The sequence below is a fragment of the Corvus hawaiiensis genome, chromosome 1 (genome assembly GCF_020740725.1).
Source record: "Corvus hawaiiensis isolate bCorHaw1 chromosome 1, bCorHaw1.pri.cur, whole genome shotgun sequence".
Lineage (NCBI taxonomy): Eukaryota > Metazoa > Chordata > Aves > Passeriformes > Corvidae > Corvus > Corvus hawaiiensis.
In genome coordinates, this window is record NC_063213.1 from 98,263,267 (window position 1) to 98,287,555 (window position 24,289).

Consider the following 24,289-nt stretch of genomic DNA (forward strand, 5'->3'; position numbering starts at 1 on the left):
CAGTTTGTACATTTGTACCTGTCCGCTCACCTGTCCAAGGACTGGCAGCTTCCTGACACTGAGTTTTCAGCACTGCTTAGAGGGTCCAGCATCTGCAACACAGAAGAAAGCACACAGCAACATCAGTGCAGTCCAGGGCCCAGGAGAGGCTGTGCCAGAGGAGCAGAGCCCACGACTGCCTGCCCACAGGACATTCAGCTGAAGAAGGGAGTCTAAGCCTACTTAAATGTACAATTTTCCTTTATCTCCCACAAAAATTAGGTTAATATAAAATTTGAGGCACTGCTTTAGTTGTTGAAGGACTCTGCTGTGAAAAATGCAAGCTTTAGCCAGCCTTGTGCTGCATTTTGATCCCAACTGGCTCCAGGAACAGTCTCTGCTGGTGCTGCTGCCTCCACCTGCAAGTTGCCCTTTGGCCTCACTTCCCAGTTTTTTGAATGGAGAGCAGAGTTTCAAAAGCAAGAGGGTCACACAAATGTGGTAATAGGAAACCTTGTCACACGTGTGACAGCACCAAAACTGCTCAGTCAGAGGTGGACGGGCAATGCCCAGAACAGGCAACTGCTTCTGGCAGCCCAACAAAGGCTTTGAACTCACACAGCTACAATTTGAAGCTGTTCAAATGCACAAAGCAGCACCTTTTAGAATCCCAGAATGATTTGGGTTGGAAAGGACCTTGGGGATCATCCAATTCCACTCCCTGCCATGGGCAGGGACACCTTCCACTAGACCAGGCTCTCCAAGGTTGCCCCTGGACACTTCCAGGGATGGGGCAGCCACACCTTTCTGGACAACCTGTGCCTCACCACCTAATGGTGTTGATGCAACTACAACCAGTGAATATTTGGGAAAGAAAAAGAGAGCCCAGATCCCAGCAGAATCCCTTAACAGCTGGACTCAGGTTGCACCCTGATGCTCATACTCACACACTGCTCGCTGGTCTCTGGGATGAACTCGCCCTCGCTGTTGATGCTGGTGTAGGAGCCCTGGCGGGCGATGCGCTGCTGCCGCTCCGGCACGTACCCGGGCGGAGGCGAGCTCCGGCCCGTGCTCTGCGAACCTGGGACAAGGACAGGGCTGACACTGCTGCTGGCTGACACTGCCCGTGTAACAAACCCCAGGCACCTCCTCTAACACCGAACCTCTGTGACCACAGGAATTCCAGAGTGAGCCCTACGGTCTGGACTGATGTGGAACCAGGAAAGCCAAATTGTCTGATGTGCACCTGTACTGATGTTTTAGAAGCTACGTGGTTGATGCTGAAGCCCCTGACAAAGCAGACACCTCTTTCTAACCTCTTCTGCTCAGCTTCCTGAGCATAATTTCAGCACCTCAGGGAAGGCGGGATTCCAGGAATCCCTGGCTTTTGGGCATGAGCTCCACTGCTAATCTCCACTAAACAAAACACTTGTCAGGGCAACCACTCTTCTGTCTTAATTATAAATTTACGGTAATTTCCTTTGAGTGACAGCACATTCCTGCTGGTCATTATCAGCTGAGCTAGTTATACTGACACCCAGCAATTTCAGTATCCCATGGGAGCACTGCTACCTTTGGATATAACCCCCAGTTTCTGTGTTACTGCATGAAAAATCAAACTTTACAGTTAGTTTGGGCCAAACCACTGTTTTGGAGGCCTAATCTGCAATTCCTGGTAATTGGATGAGATAGCTGAAGGACAGAAAGTATGTTTAGGGGCCAAAGGATGAGAAAAACAGTTTAATCATCTGTAGTGGCACTACCTAAAGAGTTTCTCTTGTGCTACCTACTGAGAGAAACTTCATCCTTAGGGTTTATTTTTTCCTTGCAAGTCTCAAAGAAGACGAAACTTTAGACACAGAAAGAAAAAATCCCCCTTTTGCAGTGACCTATTCACCTGCAGCTGCCACCAATTCCCACTGTGAGCTCCAAGAACTGCTGTGGTCCAGCCAATCTGCTCAAGGTCACCCATGAAGTCGGAGGCAGCAGGTGAAGATCAGCTCTCAAGCTGTGCTCCTTACAGCACTGTCTTTAATTAACTGTGTGTACTCAGGTGCTAGGATAGATGGGTAAAGATCAGCAAATATTCTCCCAAGGAAAATATTTTCTGTAGAAGTTGTTGTCATAAAAGAGCAAAGGCAAAGAGCCGGGAGAAGTGAACTGAAAAGCAGAGCACACACCTTTGAGGGGGCTGAAAAGCAGAGCACACACCTTTGAGGGGCCGCAGAAGGAAAATGAACAATGCTGGCATGGCTTAGAGTGCAAGGGGGGTGAACTACGTAACAAAAGGAGATTGACAGAATCATGGGATCATTAAGGTTGGAGAAGACCTCCAAGATCATTAAGCCCAAGACTGTCAAGTCCACAGTCTACTACTGCTCAGAGCTACCACCTGACTCCCCCAGCAGCTCTCGGGGCTCCCGTGCTGTCTGGAGCCATGTGGAGCGGGTGGGAGAACCCCAGAGCGTGCGTGGCTCCCCAGCCCCGGGAGCACTTTCACTCCTTCCGACCGTGCCACGGCCACAGCGAGCCCAGGGCCGCTGGCGCTGGCCCAGCTGCTGTTGTGGAAAGGCCCCATCCCTGGGCAGGAAAAGGAAGTTGGCACTAAATCCATGTATATCAAAGGAAGTGAGTGGAAAAAACACAAGCCCTGCCAGAATGCTTAGCAACTTTTTCTTTTTTTTTTTCTCTTTTAAATAAAAGTTATCTTTACTTCCAAAGCTCTGAACTGGTGACAGCAGGCTTGAGGCCCTTTGGAGCTCAGGAGCCACACAGGTCCCTCTCCTGCTTGCAAAAAGCTTTTGTTGAACACTGCTTTGGACTTTAAATGCATGACATGGTACGAGTTGGAGAGTCTCTATGCCTGAAACACCAGGAAACGGGGCACGTTCCTTTTCCAAACCAAAGATAGGAAAAGAGAAGGAAGAAGAAATGGATGCAAGACCGAGCTATTGCCAAATTACCAGCAGACCTCTGACAGAACTGGAACTCTTCTGGACCTCTTCATAATGTGACAGTCTAGTACGACATGTTCAGAAAATAAAACTAATGGTTCCTTGACTGCTGAATGACAAGCTATTCAGAAATTATCCATAAGCTGGGATAGGAGGAAAGAGTGTGTAACTGGGATATAGAAGGGGCCCCTTACTACTTGTTACATGTTTATCCATGACAGACATTCGCTATAGTCTGTTGGCTTTGGCACCATTATCTGAATACCTCAGAATGTCAGTAAAGGAGAAATATATATATATATAGAGAGAGAGATATATTTTAAATAAAATATTTTTGGCATTCAATTTGTCTGTTAAAAAAGAAATGTGGTGTTCAGACATGCATGGATACCACTGCCTTCTCAGGACCAAGGAATGCTGCTCTTCTTATGCATATTAACTTCAAACTAGGAAGGATGGGAAAAGTCTTTTTGTCCCCATTTCAGCCACGTACTTCACAAGCTTTCAGCACTTCTTTGTTTGCTGCTTCATAAAAACAAACTGTACAGAAGGGGATCAGCAAACTCTCCACAGGATACAACAGGTTTGTTAGACAAGTCCCACATTGAGAACTACTGGTCTAATTCACAAGTCCTTCCCTGAGCTCATTCTCCCAGTTACCTTTGGTCAGAATAGTGTGGATACAACTCTGGTTTGGGCCCCCCAGTAGGGAGACTGTTGTGGTTTAATCTTTATTTATTATTTGATATTTTGCACTGCAAATACTGATCTAAAATCATGTAATTATTCTGCCTCAAGTTTACAGAGTTAATGAAACTGAAGCACTCCTTTGCCACAGAGAAGAACTTGCAAACAAACCAGCTCTGACATTCCCAGCTCCTGGTGCTGCCCTCGTGACTCCCATCACCTGTGCTCTGAGACATTAGCTCTGACAAGCCCCAAAATAGCTGTTGTAACAAACAGAGTCATCCTCTGCTTCTGTTTCCAGCAAAATTTACCTTCTCTCATTTCTGAAGCAGAAATATTTTACACAGAGCAGCATTTCAGGCTCTGGCCTTCACACTCTCACCTTCCTCCTCCACTTTCACTGCTCACTGAGCTTCACACCAAGGAGCCAAATCCTAAACCACAGACTTTTTTGGGCCCATAAGTCCTGGAAGGTGTTTTACATGTTTTAGTTTTTCATATAAAGGTTAACAGCTTTGAGCATCCTTCAAGAATACATTTGACTTGTGTTGCACAGTTATACAGAAGGTTGTAACACAGAAATTGGGAGAAATAACACAAATCTGCCAGGGATGGAAGTCATAAAAATTACAGAAGTCTTACATGGACCTTTCCCCTAAACAGGAGTTCACTGAGCTAACAGAAACTCAAAGAAATGAGACAAAGGTACATGTTACTCTGATTTTTTTCATTATCTTTTGTGCACCTCTGATTTTGTCTTGTGCTCTACTCACCTGATAACTCCAAGAGTGAAAGTTTAGGCAACTCAGAATGTAGGACACTAGCTGGATATGCAGTAGTAATTCCGAGTAAAATGCTTGATTACAGAAGTCAGGACAGATTCCAAAGCCCGACATAAAAAAAATCAAATCTAGGTTTCATGAACTGAAATTGCCAATCTAAATAAAAAGCTTAATGGACTCACATCAGCTTTCCACATTTCTAACCACAATGGCTCTGGCTTTAGGACATCCCCTTTAACAGCTCCTCAGCTGTTCCACAACTCAGCAAGGAACTTTGAAACATTCTATTGTAAACATATTAAGAGCTTTTGAAAATGAACTGCCTTGTCCTAGAATAACCTTTCAATTTCTCATGGCTCTCCTAAATGCTGTACCATAAACACTAGTGCCCAAAGATACATTTCAACAAACAAAAACATGCAGAAGTGGCAAAAATACTCACTGACAGACAGATGCCTACTTCTGGGTTCTGGTTGCTGATAAGGTGTGCTCACATCCCCCACAGATTGGGAAGTTTTAATCCTGACTTGCTTGGGCAGTCCAGAATGGGGTGAAGAACTGGTCTGCTGGGTAAAATGAAAAGAATAAATTAAAATAAAATAAAATGAAGTGAGATGAAGGAGCTCGAGCAGCCTGACCACAGTTTCAAATATATTATGCTTAGTACCAAGGAAGTGCTGAGCAACAGTTCCACAGCCCAAAATCTTACTAATTCAGAAAACACAAACAAAAAGGCAGCAAAAGAGCAAGGTTTACAGTTATGGTGTAAAACAGGAGTCAGAGAACTAGAACAAGCTCTTGTGCAGCTCAACTCAAGTGCATGATTTGCAGGTCTCAGTGTCTGGCACCACCAGGTACCTGTAAAACACGAGGGGCTCCTGTCCCCCCCTGAGGCCAGGACACAGAAGGACCCACAATTTCCATCAGCCACCTTGGCCAGCAGAGACAAGTTCTGAATCCTGCACTGTTTCAGAAGCAACCTGACTCCCCACAGCCTTTAAAAAGTAAATTCATAATTCAGACTGACTAAGTGAAAACAAATTCTGGAGTTTAATAGCACCAACAGTCAGGAGATGCCAAGATGAATTTATTCATCCTTCCCTGAACTTACATAGCTATTATCTAATTAAAGATCATTTTTCCACAGAGCCCTAATTTCATTCAAAGCAGGAAGAGGAATGAGACACATGGAACCTCCCCCAAGCCAATGAGATCCTGTGTTACAGCAGGGGCTCAATACCTACAGACACTTTCAATTTTAACCTTGACCCAACACACCTTGTTTTACAAGCAGGTGTAATATTCCCTTCCTCTTGAGTTACAGAATTTATCTTATTTGAGAAGAACATAACCAAAGACACCTCAGGGAAATAAATTCTGATTTCTGAAAATTATTTGAACATGACAGGCAAACAAGGCATGACTATTCCAAAAACTTTAATTCAATAATAAAGTACTGAATGGCTGCTCATTTAATAAGTACATACACTTGAAAGAGTAGGGAGAGAGCCTAATTTAAATCACATAAACCTCCACCCTGGGCAGGTTCATGGGAGCTGGATAAAGGGTGCAGAGGTCACCCCGTTGATGGACGGTCTGGTTTTGGTATTACAGGTGTTCCAACTTCACCAGTTCTCCCCACTGGTTTCTAAACATAAAGAAAAGACTGGCAACAGGCGTGAACCGACTGAGAAAAGAAACGAGTCACAGGAAGAGACGTAAGAAAATTAATCTGAATGCTGCTCACAAACACAGGCTCCTGGTACAAGGGACCCAGCTACTGCTGTAAAGTTCATTTGCTTTCTGTAGACATTTGTGCCAAAGTCACTTTTCCATCCCCAGAAAAAGAAAAGAGCACAACCAAAACAAAATCTGCATCCTGTATTTCAGGAAAATAATGCTTCCCGCTCCCTCAGTGGGATGAGATCATGCAGCCAAGAAATCTCCTTCAGGCTTGTGGGCTTTATCCCACGGAGGGCTCTCCTGTCAGGCAACTCAGAGCAGCAGAGGAAGTTGGAGGAGAGGGGGGGGAAACAGTGGCACTTACTGAAGGCTTTGCTGTTTCTTTCTGCTTTGAGTAAAAGAGGAAAAAACAGCTAATAAACGGACAACACCAGCAGTGGCTACTGGCTGGTGCAGGGTGAGATTTACCAAGTGTTTTACTGGTTATGCAAAGTTAGATGGTATCATTTGACAGCTGGCTGCAGCCTGGAGGCACTGACATCAATAGAGGGCTGGGAAAGAGGATTGTCTGACTGTGTTGTACCGAAAGTTGAGGCCACCTTTTGCAGGATGTTTCCTGACAACACAGACCACCAGGTCAGACCAAAGACCTTCTTTCCAAGTATTGTCTTCAGAAGAGGCAGCAACAAATGCTCAGGGAAAGGGCACAGGACAAGGAACAGCATCATCCCCTCCTAGACCTTCCCAGTCATTTGGGAAAGGGCTGTTAACACTCCTGAAGGTCTTTGTACTTCCATTACCATGGATCATCAAATTAAAGAACAGCTAGAAGTCCATTTACGTTATCATGACAGTTCCAAGAATTACAGGTGTGACTATTTCAAGAGTTGAGCTCCCAGCCTGCAGAACTTGAATAGGGATGAACGTTCCAGATTGACAAGCTACTACCAACAGAGCACCTTTTGTGTCACGCTCTTCAGGAGAATGTGGTAATTAACAAAACAAGTATCTAAGCTATCGAGGTCTTTGGCTTGAAAAGCTGCATGAGATTAATTCTGAAGAAAAAAAAAAAAATAGAGATACTAGTTGAATGAACTGTGTTTTCCAGTCACAGATCAGGAATAAGGGAAACTTCTGACTTTTTGCCCTCTTCAGCTTGCAGTTCATTCATTGTCCAAAATGGGCATCTTTGGGAGCTTGACTTAAAAGATTTATTTCTCATATTATGATCTTTTCTGCTGAAAAAAGCAAAGTACATTGATACTCACTGCCACAGCCACCTGTGGTAGATGAGAGCGAACCAAGACACAAACCAATTCATCTTAGGTGTGAACACACCACTATTAGCAAAGGCAACTCAGTTTCCACAGAGTCAGGCTGGACTCAGTGCATCAGGGCTACAGAGCTGAAAAATCACTGGGAGCTGTCCCCAGGCTTCTCACCCAGGAAAAAAGTGCTAAAGGCTTTTCTTCAAGGACAGCCTGTGCTCCAAAGGCCAAATAATTCCACATGTCATCAAGTGTTTTCTGCCTACAGCCACTGGGTATTCGATATAAAATGGCCTTCACATGACAGCTTAAAAAGCTGCAATGTTTTAGCCCCCAAACAGCTGCTAAAGCCAGGAAAAAAAGTCCCAACACACAAAGATACCTATAGCTGAACCAAAGCAAAGAGGATAAACACACGCATTTGCGCCTGGGAAGAGTGATTTTATAATCCCTGTTACTCCCAGGTAATGCTGCCATCCTGCTTTAGAGTCTTGAGGGGTAAACCCCTTCATTTTGCTGCAGTCCCAGAAGTTGTTACCTACATGGTTTCTGTCCTGGGACAGCAATAGTATCCTCAGGCTTTTCACATTTGAGCTCCGGTCTAAGAGATCTACAGCTTTATCCAGGTCATCTTGGTTTTTCAAAGGAATAGAGAGCTGCAAAGTAAAGAACAGGAAAAAAATCATTAGAAAAGACAGAAAAAAATAAGTCTACTTCTACATTAGGTATTTGAACAAACATTAGAAAAATACCAGAATATGAAACAGGATTCTGGTTGCTCAGTTATTCCACAAATTTTCATTCCAATACTGTCTTACTGTCCTTTTTAATGAGGTTTTACTCCCATGTCAGAGAAACGGCTGACCCTATGCGAATTCCTCTAAAGCACCACCCATGAAAGTATTAATTGCATTAATTGCTACCTGGATTTGCTGTTTGCAAAGAACAAGTCAGCCCCTGACTCTCTGATGAGAAAACGGTCTCAGAATACTTATGAATCCAGACCTAATGATCAAGTGAAAATTCGGTTTCAGGTAGAAAGAAGAAGATAAAGACTTTGAAAGAGGGAATCAAATTAGAATTTAAAACTTGCTGTTAAGACTCCATGAAATCAGGCTGAGACACCCTCTATTTTACAGCCCACTCACACCTTAAAATGGGAATTTTATTAACAAAGAACTCTCACTTTTGTCCTACTTTCTCTGGTGATTGGGGTTTTGTATCTCTCTCATTAGGGCAACACCACAACAAAAAAACCCCAAAAACAAGGAAAAGCCAGTGTGTCCAGGATGAGAAAGCCACCAAAATACTTCTGATTATTAACAGTGACAAAAGCTGCTCCCTGTGTCACCTCCTCTCCCAATGGCAGTGCCCACAGCCCTCTCACTGCACAGACTGGCCTGCAAGAGTTGCTTTTGAAAGCAAAATACTTCAAATACTTTTTTTTTACTTTCCTAAGAGAGTGTCCTAAGCAACACCAGAACAAGGGAACAAGATGCTGATGTTTGTACAACACACACAGCAGTGAGATGCTTTATCAGGATCAGCACATTTGCATTGGGTCAGGGATTCAACACCGGCTTGTATTAAAGGAAGACCCAAAAATTAATATTTCTGGGTACAGAATTTGTGATGGGGAAAGGATGTATCATCCAGAGACCACTGACAGCTCAGTACCTCGTTGTTCATGTAGTGGAGGTCCAGGGGCTGCCCAAAGGCTGTTTTCACTTTCTGCTGCACGTCTTCGTAGCGCACGGGACGGATGAATGGGATAATCCTGGGAGGAAAGAAAATCACTGACTCAGTTCAGAGATACACCTGATAAAGCAATCAAATCAGATGGCTGAACCATTAAACCCACATTTGAATGGTTTCCTTTCATCCTCAAGCAGGTAGTGAACCTTTCAAATTTAAATTTGTATGTATTATTTCAATAAGGAATTACTGATCTCTGGCCCATTTCCATAGAGTTTGCCAAAATGCAACACTCAGCTGGAGATTTCAAATAGAATCCCTTTGTCCTGGGCAGAAAAGTATCCTTTTTTGAATAAATGTCTTTCACATTACAGGATACAAATGCCCCATGCACCTTGGCTTAAAAAATACCACCTGCTCTGGCACAGCTGAGATACTGCCACAAAGAGCTGGATTGTGAGCACCAATTAACAAACTTGTCACAAGGCAGAAATAACAGGATACAACAAGGCCTCCCCTGAGCCTCCTCTTCTCCAGGCTAAACAATCCAAGATCCTCTTCACACATGAACTATTATAGTATCTGGTTATACTTTTTGTCCTCAATTGGAAGATTAGTGCTGTTTCCGATGCAATTTTTGCTAGTTAACTTCTAGGAAAAAAAATCAATTTCAACCAAAGAACTTTCAGTTTATTTATATATATCTTCTTCCTATTTCTTTTGCTACATCAGCACACTACAAATGATCAAGGGACTGTTTGCACTTCCAAGTTACTGAGTGGACTATGGAAACTCCAGACCTGTCTTGCTCAGAGGCAACTCAGTGAAATCCTGAATTATCTCACATGAGTTTGTGAGGAAAGGGAGGGAGGGTGGCTTTCTGTAGGGGCAATAGAAGCTGTGGCTGCCCCATCCCTGGAAGCACGCAAGGCCAGGTTGGTCGGGGCTTGGAGTAACCTGGGATAGTGGAAGGTGTCCCTGCCCATGGCAGGGGTGGCACTGGGTCTTTGAGGTCCCTTCCAACCCAAACCATCCTGGGATTCTGTGATTCTGTAATGAACCTGTGCTTTGGAGAGAAGGCTCAGTTTCCCAATCATCCATCCACCCATCAATACAGCTTCATCAGCCTTGGGTATCCTTCCATGAGATGCAGCTTTTGTTTTAAATAACCCTTGTGTTAGTTGGCTTCCTCAGCCCCTTCCCATGAAGGGTTATCTTGCTACCAGACCTACAATGTTCAGCTATTTGGAAATAATTGTCCTTGTTAAAAAGCAGCCCACAATAACATTTTCTACATATTCCTAGAAACCCATACATGAAATTACAGTGCTCTGGCACCACACGAATGCAATGCAGATCTCAGTCCCTTATAAAGGCTCCCATTCTACACTCAGTGCATTCAAAAGCAGAGCTGTTCTCAGGTGCCACAAATTCTATTAGTTTAAAAACTCTGTGCACTCCTGTAACACAAAATCCTGGACTGCAGGGTTTAAGAAGCCCATTCCTGCCTGACCACCTTAAATATTTGTGGTTAGATCTGGCAGCGCCCGTGAAACCAAGCACACACACTGACATTCTGGGGCAAGCTCCCTGTCTGGAACTGCACACTGTGCTGGGAGCAGGGAATTCAGGCAAGCACAACTGCATAATCAGACTGACACACAATCAACTTTTCATTTTAGGAAAAAAAAAACCAAAAAAAAACCCTTCTGCCCCCCTGAGCTCCATGCCACGTGAAATGCACCCAGCAGACAGGCAAGATGATAAGCCTGTGATGACAGGATTTTGTTGCCGACTTCCCCTGTCCTGACATGGTGTGACAAGAAATTGTGACATGTCCCACTGTGGCTCTGGTGTCGTCCCGAGAAAGCCCCTGACAGAGGAGAGTGCTGAGCAGACCTGGCTGACAAAGGAGGAAGCAGATCCCAGAGATGATTACATGTCACATTTCTCTCTCAGCACAAAAAGTCAGTGACAGAATTCATCATGTAGGATTTCAGTGAAAGAAACAGTTCAAGTTTTGAGGAAGAGTAGAAATTATTCTCCACAGCCTGCTTTTCCAACAAAGAACACTTCTGCTTTCCTAACAGAAATCCCAAAATCTGACAAAGGAAGAGCTTCAACAACTCAGCCAATAACCTCTCCTAGAACAGGCTGTGAGGATCACTACAGGCAACTTGTACTCCTGTACCATTGACATTAAATTTGCATTTTATCATGAAACTGTGAACCACTTCATGTTGGAAGTACTGTCTGGCCTGGGAGAAACCAAAGGATTCCCACAAGATGGCTGTGAAGATGGCACATACATTCATGCTTACAACCCAATTAATATCTTCCAAAATACGGACATTATAACCCAGCATCAAGATCTCTTTTTCCCTCAGTGAGAACAGACTCAGAGACCCCAGACAAGCCTGGAGCCTTCCTGAGTGTTCACACAGCCACCAGTCAATAAACGTTTCGAGAGCTCCTCTCAATTTGATGGCAAGTAAGAGGCTTTTTGAGACCTACTTTGAAATATTTCAGCAAATTTATCCATTGCAAACAATGCTGTAAAAACTGAAACTGCTATTTCAGTTATTTCTGGGTTTTCTTGTAAAAGAATGTCTCTCAAAACCAAATATCAGAGGAAATAACAAAGAAGCTTTTACACCAGTGAAAAAAAATCTTCCCTTGTATCTATTGCTCAATCACAGCAGGGCAGTGATAACGACAGGGCATCAGGAAGTGAGAAACTAGAAAAGAATGACACTAATTTGATCAGCTTCATTTGGTTTTAGTTAAATGAAACGAAATGGGAACACATCTGAAATAAGACTTTCAGGCTGAACTTATTTCAGGGCAGACAGCTTTTAAAAATGCTGCAGTTCACTTACAAATAAATATTATGGAAATAAATCAGTGTTTTATGACACAGTGATCTCTAAAAATAACCAAGTTGTGTGTGACCTGTTTGCTATTGCCTTCACTGTGTGATTTTCATTCAGGAAAAAGGAAAGCAAAGCCAACAAAATATTTAAGCTAAATTACTGATGACTAAATTACTCTCCTAAGCAGAGATCCAAAGCAGTGAAGGCCAACTTACCGTCTCTCCCCATTATGTTCAAACTTTATTCTGACATCATTCTGCAGGAGAAAGAACAAAAGGTGAGCTCACAATCAAACTCTGGCACACACAAAAGCATCATATCATGATTTTAATATTTTAACTTTCTCCACGGAAGCTGAAGCAGATGTGGAAACACGTGGCTGATACATGAACACACCATGTGAGGAATGGAGAAATTGCTGAAGGAGAAAGAGAAGGAAAAGGGTAAAAACTAAGATGTAATTTTTGTAAACTGTCACTTAAACAGAGGGCACTGAAATAAACTTTAAAGAAAATTAATCTTTAACACTGCATGGGAATAATCTGAAATTCAGTCCTAACTGCTTATTAATCTGAAGTTAATTTTCTTTAAGCATGCTCAAAGCATGCATGGCAAAAAAAGAGAGAGAGAATGTGCTACATTCTTTATTCTTACTCCTATTTTTAATTTTTATTCCAATTTATTATTCTTTATTCTTAAGACACGGACTAAATCTCTGCTTTTGCAAAAATGCAGCCCCTGGAACTCAAGCTGAGTTACAAATAGGCTGATTCTGTGTCACCTTTTAAAGCTCTAAGGTTTCATCAAAGGGGTCATTACCTCCATCTGGATGGTTAAAAGCACTGACTGTGCAACCTGTGCAGTCACTGTAAACTCAGAAGATGCTCTGTGGCATGGAAGAGTCAGCAAGCTGAACTTTCAACTCTGGACATCGAAGTTCAAACCCCAATTTAGGTCAGAAAGATAAAAATAAAAGGGAAAAATCTGCTCTGATAAGACTCCATCATTTCTGCTGCACAATTTATGTGATTGGAATAGATTAAGCCATCTGTGAAAGCCTCAGACAATAGGCAATCATACATCTAGGAACTTCAAAAAAACATGGCCAGGAAATGCTCTTTAGCTGGAGGAAGTTTCTGGCAGGCCCAGTGGTCAAGAATGCAGTTCAAAAGCACCCAGGGAGGCCCTAGGAGGACACAGGATTCCTGCAGCAGTGCTGGAGGGACAGCATGGACCAGGGAAAATGACCTTCCCAACGCCAGCAACAACCAGCTGCAGGTGGGTCATTCACACCTAACTTTAAAGGGCATTTTTTTAGATGTGGGAAGACAAAGAACTTAGTCCAGAATTACTCCAAAATGAAACAAATTCTGGGGAACTCATCTGAATTGAGCAGTAAAGGAACAATGCAGCAAACAGAATAAGAATAACATCCTATAAAAGATGTCTACCAGCCAACTCCTGATCAAAAAGTTGTTCTTAGACATATTGCATGAAGCAATGATTGCTTTATATCAGGATTTTCAGGAAAGTAAGGCTCTGGTTTTGTTTTAACATTATACTATTTTAAGTAGCACAGCCTAAAGGAACTAAACAGAACAGTTTGGATGCAATGGAATTCAAACCATTTTTCATATTAAATTTCTGACCTCAAGATGTGGTTTAGGCCCTGGAGCAGCCAACTGACACAGCTCTCACCAGTTGAAATTAGACAACACTAAAAGATCCCCAGGGCTCTTTGGAAACCTCTCTAACTTGCTGGTACCCAAGCAAACTACAGCCACTTTCTCAACTCCATTGCTTGCTTCAAAGCCTGTAATTTGGAGTAAAAGGAAAAAGGGGATGGACTTTGGCATTTATTGCTTGATTTTTCCAAAAGGACCTGACATTGCCCATTCATGTCTACTCATCAAAGATCTAAGAAAAGGTGTTCAGAGTGATCTTGGTGTTCCCATTTCAGAGAGAACCTAGAGGAGTTAAGCATCCAGTGCTTTCAGTTTCCCTTGAAAGCAGTGAATCCACCACTTCTTACAGCAATTTGCATAAACTGTCCTCAGAGATGATTAAAAAGGCAAATCCAAGTTTAGCACTTCAGTGTTCCAGTTCTGTGACGTGGTATCATAAATCACAATTACAGATTTTGATTTAAGGCATCTCTGAATTTCTGTTTCAAAGTGATTTGGAAAGGATTTTGTACTACTTCATCTACGGATTTGTCCAACACATTCAAGGAAATCCCAGATCCAGCTGAACAAGTAGATTGTGAACAGGCAAAGCATAAGGAAGACAGACATGAACTTCAAAGCCTGCTCCAAAAAGCTTAAACCTGTAACAGGAATAAAACCGAGAAGAGTTATTTTACTGACATAGGAAACTTCTCCTGCTCATGTCAGTCTTGCTGCCAGTAACTTGATTTAATTTTGAACTACAGTAATGGACAAACAATTCTTGACTAGAATTGTTGCTTTTGCTTTGAAGCATTTAATTTAAATGACATTGAGCATCTCCAGACAAAGCTGCATTATTCTGTCCTTCCTTTTTACCAGAACATCAATACCATCGTTTTCTCCAAGAAAAGTCTGGAGGAATGTGGAACCAACCTAAAGAGACTTCAAAGCATCGACTCCACCACTCATTACCTTGGGAATCACAGACTGGTTTGGGTTGGGAGGGACCTCAAAGCCCATCCAGTCCCACCCCCTGCCACGGCCAGGGACACCTTCCACTACCCCAGGGTGCTCCAAGCCCCAGTGTCCAGCCTGGCCTTGGACACTCCAGGGATCCAGGGGCAGCCCCAGCTGCTCTGGGCACCCTGCGCCAGGGCCTGCCCACCCTCCCAGCCAGGAACTCCTTCCCAATATCCCACCCAACCCTGCCCTCCTTCAGCTTAAGGCCTTTTCCCCTTGTCCTGACCCTACAACAAATGTGCACACACTGCTACATCAGGACAGAGTCAGGGAAGAAATGCCTTCCTGGCCTCCCACCTGCTTAAAGGAAATCCATAAAGTCACTGCACACAACCTGAAGACATACTCCTAATTTATAACTGCTAATATGGAAATGAAACCAGCTTTCTCACCGGAATTTTTTTTTCTTCCACTGCAGAGGCACACTGGTTCATTATTGCTGGGCTGCCCAAGAGGGGGGGACTGCTGGCATTGTGCTTTTTCTTTAAAAAACAATAAAATCACTTTAAAAAATGGAAATATGACTGTGAAATCAGAAAGCTACTTGCTAAATTTTTTAGCTGGGCAGAGCAAACCCCATAAAAAATACATGTGGGGAGAATGCAGTATACTAAGATGTTGCAAATTATCAAATACATGTATATACATATATATACACATATATAATGTAATATATATTAAATATTTTATTTAAAAATAAATATAGAGCATATACAATATAAGATACATAAAATTTATACTATGTTATATTATATTATATATAAAATACATAAGATCTTACATAAAAGCATAAAAAATAGAAAAGCTACCATATTTGCCACAGTCTGAGCAGGACCAAGGAGGATCTAATTCACATCTGATGCTTTGGCTGTTGGAAGCACAGGACAGAGCCAAGGCAGCAGATCCTCTGTCCACCTGCTCTGCCCCCTCTGCCTCCAGGTCACCAGTTCAGGTACTCACTAACTGGCCCATTACCTGTTTGTTGGAGTGAGCAGTGTCTTTATTCTTCATGGTGTCATACCCAGGCAGCCGGTGACGTCTGCCCATCTGGAGTGCCACCAGGTCTTTCATGATGGACTTCAAGGCCTCTTGTTCATCTGTGATGCACAAGAATTTCAGGAGTAAGTTGTCTGGGTGAGCACCAACCATGGCATTTCTGCACCTCTGACAGTTCTGCACTGGTTTTCTGCTGGCTCATAGAACAACAATCCTTTTTAGGACCTTTGCAAATACACTGTGATTTCATTTAGTCATAAAAAAGCCCAAACTTAGCCAAATATCACAACATAATAAACTGACAGATAAATGTTAAGTCACTTGTCCAATGTCATAGAAGGATCTGGCCAGAGTAAGGATGAGAATGACTATCCCCAGCCCCTAATTCTGTTCAAAAGGCTTCACAACAAACAGTAAAACTTGGACAGATTTGCTAGACCATCACAGGGCATTTAGGAAGGGCAAACTGATGTGCTTCTGCCAAGGAAAACCTGGTAAAAGTCTATTCTTTCCCATTTTATATCCTGTTAACTCTGAATTCTTGCTTGCTAGTGGAACAAACCATGGCCAGTAGAAAGAGAAATGAAAATCTGGACGAAGAATCATCTTGGAGTATCTCTGAACACAAATCCACTTGCACTGATTGCCCCAACACATTCCTCTCTTCCCTCGGAACAAGCTGATGGAATAAAATTCAAACCATTTCATGAGATTTCAAGATCTGCTGAACAGGTTCAAGTTGTCCAGCACTAAGAACACCGTCTGCTGGCAAAGTACAATGCAGCAGGTTCAATTCAAGGCTTCTTGCCTTGCAGCAATATAAAAACACACACTGATTTTTTTCTTGTATGTTCCACTGACTAAGAATTACTTTCTGAAGATTCCTGATGTAACCAATTTAAAGTATTCTCTCCCATTGCCTATGAGTTTTGAGAAGCGGTATTTAGCAGAACTTTGTGCAACGTTTAGAGAAAAAAACAAAGATGTAAAAGGACAGAAATGCACAGTAGCTGGGCTGTGATGGATGGTGCACGAAGGTCTAAAAGCTATGGAAATTAATCCTTTACTTGAGCAAGGATAACCACCCTAAATTCCTTGATATTACAAAAGGTAAAGGAAGCTGCCAAGCGAAGTTTTGTCCAAAATGGGATTGCTCTGGGCGCTTGGCTGCCAGGCACTGTGCCACAGCTAACAAAGCAGCACCTCATGCTGTCACTCTGCTCCTGGCACATTCCTGCCCACTGGACTGGCTGGCTGGTGTCTCACATATCAAGACTCAAAAAGGTTTTAGGGATGAAGTGCTGTTTCCTTGGCAAGTAATACACCCAGTTAAATCCTTCCTGATATTAAGGCATTACTTAGGCATGGAATTTGAAGCAATGATTTGATCAGCTCTGGACATGCCCAGGAGAATCTGCCCTTTCTGAAAGAGTCTGGGAGGACCTGAACCCCAGTTTTGAATGTAAAGCTTTTTTTTTTTTTTTTGGTAATTGGGACTTTTGGAAGTGATGTGAACCAGATGAGGCCATCACAGCCCTACTCACACAATGGTGTGTCAGGTGTGCAGTGCCTGATATGCACAGCTCCTCCTTTCTTCCCTCAATATGTCACTTTGAGGAGTTTGAATTTAAATAAGTGTTTTTGAAGCTGATTTGTAAATAACTGAAACTTAATTTTAAAAATCCACCATGGCTACACACTCATCCCTCATTCATGGCAGTGGTTTGATGGGTAATCACTTGCATTTGGAAGAGTTGTCCTGGGAACAGCTGCTGAACATCAAATGATGGACTGACTCGCATCTGTATTTCTCTGTAAAAGGGACTCATTGGGACTATTTGTTTCTGCAATTTCATGTCGTGCATTTGTTCACGAGTCTCTCCAAAGCAGTTAGCTTATGTTTTATGCAGAAGACTGGCTTAATAATTAATCAATGTCTGAATAACAAACTAGATTCTTGCAATGCTTAAAGATGACTGATGTGGGACACACATGGCTTGTAAAGCACGCAGGGAGCAAATCCTGCCAAAGGTTAGAAGCAAAACAGGGGAAAAATACACCTATTTGTAAGGAGGAAACATCTGAAGAAGTCCCAGTCAGAACAGAAGTCACACTAGGATTATCTTTGCTGCAACCAATAGTTTCTGCCCAGGTCTATTTTAGGTTTCACAGGATCCCAAAATGGTTTGGGTTAGAAGGGACCTCAAAGCTCATCCAGTCCCAGCCCCTGCCACGGCAGGGACACCTCCCACTGTCCCAGGCTGCTCCCAGCCCCAATGTCCAGCCTGGCCTTGGGCACTGCCAGGGATCCAGGGGCAGCCCCAGCTGCTCTGGGCACCCTGTGCCAGGGCCTGCCCACCCTCACAGGGAGGAATTCCTTCCCATATCCCATCTATCCCTGCCCCCTGGCAGTTTGAAGCCATTCCCTGTGTCCTGTCCATCCAGGCCCTTGCAAAGCCTCTCTCCGTCTTTCTTGCAGGCTCCCTTCAGGCACTGGAAGCTGAGTCCTTACTCTGTCCTGAGAGCACCCAACATCTGAGATACATCCACTGTGGACTTCAGAATGTTACATCAAAAACCAGAAACATCGAGCCTAGACCAGAGCATGGAAGGGAATGAAAAGAAATCTCGCAATGGATCTGCAGAAGGTGTTAATTACAGAAAAACTCTTAAAAAAGGAATGCAGAGCAGAGAATATAAAAAAATCCAAATCAAAACCCACCAAATCTCTGCTGTCCAAGACAAGCCAAATGAGACAATAACCACATTGTGGCAGTGGAGAAGAGAGAGCACTCCTTGACATTCCAACTGTGTGGAAAGAAGCGAGGGGTGTAAGTAACACAACCAAAGCAAGAGGCTGCTTTTTGAGAAGCACATCAGCCAAAGGAAATAATTGCTGGGATCTATCTCAGCACTAAGTAACCCCTTGTGGGACAAAAGTGTGAAGAAACAGCTGTAAATGAAGCTAAAGTTCCAGGTAGGCAACGGCACAACTTTTTCTTTTCTTTTTTTTTTTTTAAAGTTTCCAACTTTACAGTTGAACGTTTAACCTTTGCCTTTACTGGAGTGCCTCCAATTTACTGGTACTCTTTCACTTTGATGGTATTAAGCACAACCTTGGAGTCACCTCGCAGGCAAAGGCTGAAACTGTGCACAACAAAATACTACAACCTAAGGCCTGGAACATCCCTGAGGTTCCTACCACCCAAAACACTCAGGGAAGAGCTGGGATACAAGTTTTCCACTACAGCGCAGTTTGGGTTTGGCCAGATACCAGGAGGATGAAGAAGAGCTTGTCTTGGCAGAGTTCCTTTGGGCAAGAAGCAAACCAGCTATGAAAGCAGTTTATAACTGAGGGCTCATGACAAGAAATCAAGTCAATCAAAGAATATGTCTGGGAATAAGAATTCTCCTTTAAACAGGATCATCACTGGAAAGCAAAGATCAGTGGTTACAATGGTTGGCTACAGGCGTTCGATCCCGGGTTCCAGGCTGTGTACAGCCAGCTTGCTCAGTCAATCGTGTCACAGAGGACACATCCAGCCAACTACGTGTCCCTTACTACTGACTGTAGCTTGGCTACAAAGAGAATTTATTTATTAGCTGAGGCAACTTGTGAATTAACAACACAAACTCTAAAGGGCAGCATCTGGCAAACGCTAGAGCTCAACACTCTCAGGCCCAGAGTGGGACTGTTGGGGTGTCCTGAGCAGGACCAGGAGGTGGACTCCATGATCCCTGTGGGTTCCTTCCTACTCCAGATATTCTATAAACCCCAGTTAGTGCCCTGCAAGGTCTGTATCTCACTCACTGCAGTTGCTCTAACACTGAAATACTATTTATCTTCATAAAACTGGAACAGTTCACGTTCTAACAAAGGTGATGGAACAACTTCAGGTGAGTTTGAATCTTATAATACATTTTTTAGTAGTCTTACACTGAGTAGTCTTACTACTACTAAACCATACATCCTGTAATTCATGCCTATGTTGATGAGGTAGGACATGACAGAGTATTTACCTCTTAAAAATATAAAATAAAGTCAAATATTGATCTGAGCTAGTGTAGGGAAAAATTGTCTCCAGTGAGGACACAGCACTGTGATGGATTTAATGTTGAGAAGCATGAGCACTCCTTTATTTCCATCCACACAGAGAATTTCCATAGACTGCCTTGGAGAAGCACGTGGAGCAGCGTTACATTAATCACACAATGCAGAAGCTGCTACAAATGAAAACGAAGCAATTTTTGGAGTGCACTGAGAGACCCTGTTTTGCCTGGTCTCCAGTAGGTCTGGGAAACACAGTTCTGCTTTGTGCGGGAAAGATGTTGTCCAGGAAATGCTTTTCATGTTTTAAAAACTACACTCAAGGATTTTTATAACTTCGATAAAAGCAAACTGCTGCTCACAGAGAAAGTTATTCCTCTCCACAAAGCATTTACTTCAACCAATCCGTGGTTTGTTACACAGGTCTGAACAAGTCAGAAATGGAAACAGTTTTGAAAAAAAAAAAAAAGTCACAAAGAACAGCGAAAGTATCTGCACATGGATAAAAACAGGAAGTCTGTGAACCCCCCTAACCCAGGATCATGTTTTATGTGGTGTGATAGCAGGAGCCATGATGACACATTGGTTTAAAAGAGAAAAAAGTGAATAAATCTGTGTATTTGTTATCTACCACCGCAACAGCAAAGCTGGTTTGGGCAAGTGATTGGCAGATCCAGGGGCAATGAAGAAATTTTAGACAAACTGTGTCTATGTTAAAGGTCTCAAAAAGGTCTTTTGAAAGAGTTTCATTTTGAGTCCTTTGCTGTGGGCAGTTTAAGTGGTACCAAAATGCTGCTGTGCCCCAGCTTTGGGAAATCAAAAATGACCTGGTCTGTAGAGTGAGGAAAAATCAGAGAGCTCTAGGAGGCTGACCCTTGTAGGATATATTCAGGATCCCTCTTCTCATTCACAAATTAAAGGACAAAAATGGGATTTGGGATTTGAGCTGGTCCTAACCTGCAGGCTCAGCCCTGCTCCCTCCCCCCGGGTGTCACTGGGTGCGTGTGAGCCAAGGGAAGGAAGTGACACAGGCAGGAAAACCCAGCAGATCGAGGGAAGGACTGGAGCGAGCAGGGCCTGCACACCTCAGAGCCAGCACCGCTCACCCCTGCACAGGGACAGCGAGAGAGGCAGAGATCCCCAAGAGCCCTATTCTCAAGCCTGCCAAGGAGGGTCTGCAGGGAAATCAAGCTCAGGAATTGTCCCGGCTGTGCAGGGCTCGGATCCGCTCCAGGTGAGCCCTGGCTGAACCACCGGAGCTCCAGCAAACTCTGACATCAACCACCCCACGTGTCCTTCAGGTGGGTTACAAAACACCAGATTAAAGAACATCAGAGCGTGATATACAGCCCATTACCCATTATTAATCAGATTATTTGATTAGAGTTGCTGAATGAATTTAGGTTTTTCCCATTATAAAGGGATCTGGTTGCAGCTGTGCCATGATACACAAAATGCTATGGTGGAGTGGTCCATGAAATTGTATTTTTTCATTCTGCACTCACATGTCTACAAACACAGGTCCAACTGCCATTGGAAAACACTTTAATGGAAATCCAACTTCCTACTTCTAAACCATTTTAAGTTTATGAACCACCTTGCTGCTCTAAACAGAGCGGATTGCACTATTCCTCTCTTTGTAGCAGAGAAATTTAGTGATGGATTTGCATGAATTTGTTGTATTTACCAAATCAAAGCAGAGTAAAGAGATATTGAAGCAGCTGTAGAGGAACATTTGCAATGCTTTTTGAATTTAAAGTATAAAAGCTAATCATGCATGCAGACTAAATGAAGGAGAGTCTTAGAAAACTAAACTTGGTTGTAGGGAAGACATATTAAAGCTATAGCCCATGAAGCCATGAAACTCCACACTTAGAACAGCAGGGATTCCCTTGCCAATATGCAAATATGAGTAAGTTCTGGTTTAGAACGATTAAAAGTTTAATTCTAGAACCTCTCTTTAAGCTGAAAAAGGAATTAGGAAACACAAGATCCCCTCCATAAGCAGTTCTTTACACAGGACATACAGTCCAAATCCAAATTAATTTGAATTAATCAATCAAATTCAGTCATAGCAACTCCTCATAACAACATCTCCCTCTCGAAAAAGAGTTCTTCCAACTCCTTTGCTTGTTTTTACATGTTGCTGTCTGGGCTAAGAATGGCAAATGAGAACTCGGGGGAGCTCCATAAAGGAAAATCTATTTTGATGGACTCCGAAGCTGCGATTAATACCAAAAATTTCCCCAATTAAGCTGGAGCACAACAATTCCCGTCTCAAGAAGAGCCAACCTCTCCTGGAGGCTGAGCGAGCTCCCTGAGCTCAGTCCGACCCGCTGATCCCCGCCGGCTCTGTCTGGCCAAGTTTAGTAAAAGCCTGGGGCACCGTACGTTTTCCGTAAACCGATTTTTACCGTTTTAACCAAATCCGTGAAAACGCACCGTTTCCCCGCGGCGCTGCCGATGCCCGGGGCCGCGCACCGGCCCGAGCGCCCCGCGCCAGCCGCCCGGAGCGCGGGGAGCCCCCGCTGCCGTCCCGAGAGGCTCGTCCGCGCCGCCGCCACCCCCTGCCCGCCCCCTCCGTGCCCGGCCCATGACGCGGCCCCGGTTCCCGGGGCTTCTCTGCCGCTTCTCACCCATGTCTGCGGGCGGCGGCCCCGCTCACGGCGGGCGCTGCGGGACGGCGCTGTCACCGCCGCGGCTCCATGGCGGCCGGGCCGAGGGGGAGGGCTCAGAGCCGCCGCCGCCGCCACATTCCCAGGCCCCGCGCCGCCGCCTCCTCCCGGCGGCCGCGCTCCGGGAGCGGCGGGCGGGGGGTGGGAGGGGCGCGGGCGCTCCCGGTGCGTCCCGGGCCCCCCGGTCCGTCCGGGCCGGTCCCGCCGCCGCCGCCCGCAAAACAAACCGCTCGGCGGCCGCCGCGCACCCGCCGCCTCCTGCCAATCACAGCGGCACCCGCCGCCGCCCGCCAATCAGCGCCGCCGCCGAGCCCACCCGACGGCGCTGCCGGCCAATGGGCGCGCGAGCAGCCGCGCCGCCCGCCCCGCCTCCCCGCGGAGCCGGCTGTCAATCACGGGGGCCCGGCGCGCCGCGGCAGAGCCACGCCCCCTCGCCCCACAGGAGGCGGGGCGCGCCAGACCACGCCCCCAGAGCTGTCAATCAGCGTGACGGACGGCGGCGCGGCCCCGCCCATGGGCCGGGGCCCAGAAAGGAAAAATCCGGTTTTGTCCTTGTGCCCGCGCTGTATCTGCAGCAGAGCGGATCATATCGCCTTTCAGACTGCATTGTAGTAGAAATCCAGCCACTTTCCCTCCTTAATACAAGCCTTGTATTTGTGGTGTCATCCTGGTAGCTTTTTGCCCCTGTTCCTAGTCGAATTCCTCTCTCATTCGACAGCATCATTGCTGATCTTGGAACCACTTTTTGATACGCTCTTTCACAGCTTCATGATGGCTCATCACTATCCTTTATTAACCACTAAATCTCAGTTTCCCTTCCTCACTAATTTCCGATAAAACACTCTTGGTATCCATCACAAATTTCCCCTTGTCCATAAATTCACATCCTTGCACTCTCTGCTGCCGCATTTCATCTCATTTCTATTTCTTGCTCTTCAGTCATCCAATCTCCAAGATACTCCAGTTCCCTCACATTATTGAAGCCTCCCACTTCTGTTCATCACCAGATTTGATTTTAATGCTCGCTCTTTGTGCCAAGTTCATTATAAAAAGGTTTTTCTATGAGAGGGAAGAGCCCACCCTGTGCCCTGGGAGGCAGAAATTTAGCATCAATTCCCCACCACACCAGCCCTGATTTCAAACCTCTCCATCATCACCTCACCACTTGTTATTTTTGCTTATCTTGCAGTTCCTACATGTTTGCACATAAAATTCTCAGTTGAAGTCCTGTTAAATGAGAATGGTTCCACGTCCTTTGTGGAGAAACTCGGTTTACTGAGCCCAAAAGATATTAGACCAGTGAGTGGCAGCTTGGGACAGGAGCCAGGAGCTCCTGGCAGATGGTAGGAGACACCCACCCTGGTGGAACTCACTCTTCCCATCTCCAACTGCCCAGGATGTCTGGATTTCACTGAAGCTTTTTTTCCCCCCTTTACCAAATTGAAAATAGAATGATTTGTCCTTAACAGCTCATCACTTCACCCACCTGCCAAGCCTCATGTGTAAACCAACGATTTTATCTCTTGATTTGTGGTTTCCCCATTTTACAGACATTCTCACATCACTATCTACATGCAAGTGCCATCAGGACTTTTTTTTTTGGACCACTGCAGATCCTCACACCTTTTTTATTTTTCCCAACAAGCTGGTAAATCCTTCCTGAACTGGAATCCAACTTTCTACCAAAATAAGTGCCCCTTTTTTTGTGTAACTTGAGAAAAAAATGAGTAACTCCTTTCTGACTTTAACTGTGTATTTAATACTGTACTGGTTTTGTGCACAATCACAGAATCTCAAAATGGTTTGGGTTGGAAGGGGCCTTAAAGGGCCCACCCAGCCCCACCCCTGCCATGGGCAGGGACACCTCCCACTGTCCCAGGCTGCTCCCAGCCCCAATGTCCAGCCTGGCCTTGGGCACTGCCAGGGATCCAGGGGCAGCCCCAGCTGCTCTGGGCACCCTGT

General features: G+C 44.5%; 1 protein-coding gene across 2 annotated transcripts in view; it reads right to left on the reverse strand.

Annotated features, from left to right (window-relative positions):
• Positions 1-22,398, reverse strand: part of MAP3K3 (mitogen-activated protein kinase kinase kinase 3) — a 37,240-nt gene extending 14,842 nt beyond the window's left edge. The window contains exons 1-9 of one of the 2 annotated variants that reach the window (XM_048320296.1): positions 22,289-22,398; positions 15,584-15,705; positions 15,001-15,090; positions 12,137-12,177; positions 9,031-9,130; positions 7,896-8,009; positions 4,845-4,965; positions 927-1,060; positions 31-92 (exon numbers count right to left, since the gene is read on the reverse strand). In XM_048320296.1, the coding sequence (XP_048176253.1) occupies positions 31-92; positions 927-1,060; positions 4,845-4,965; positions 7,896-8,009; positions 9,031-9,130; positions 12,137-12,177; positions 15,001-15,090; positions 15,584-15,705; positions 22,289-22,292 (788 nt within the window). In that variant the 5' untranslated portion in view covers positions 22,293-22,398. Of the gene's footprint in view, positions 1-30; positions 93-926; positions 1,061-4,844; positions 4,969-7,895; positions 8,010-9,030; positions 9,131-12,136; positions 12,178-15,000; positions 15,091-15,583; positions 15,706-22,288 lie in introns of both variants that reach the window. The other variant, XM_048320290.1, reaches the window with a different exon arrangement.
• Positions 22,399-24,289: the final 1,891 nt, after the last annotated feature.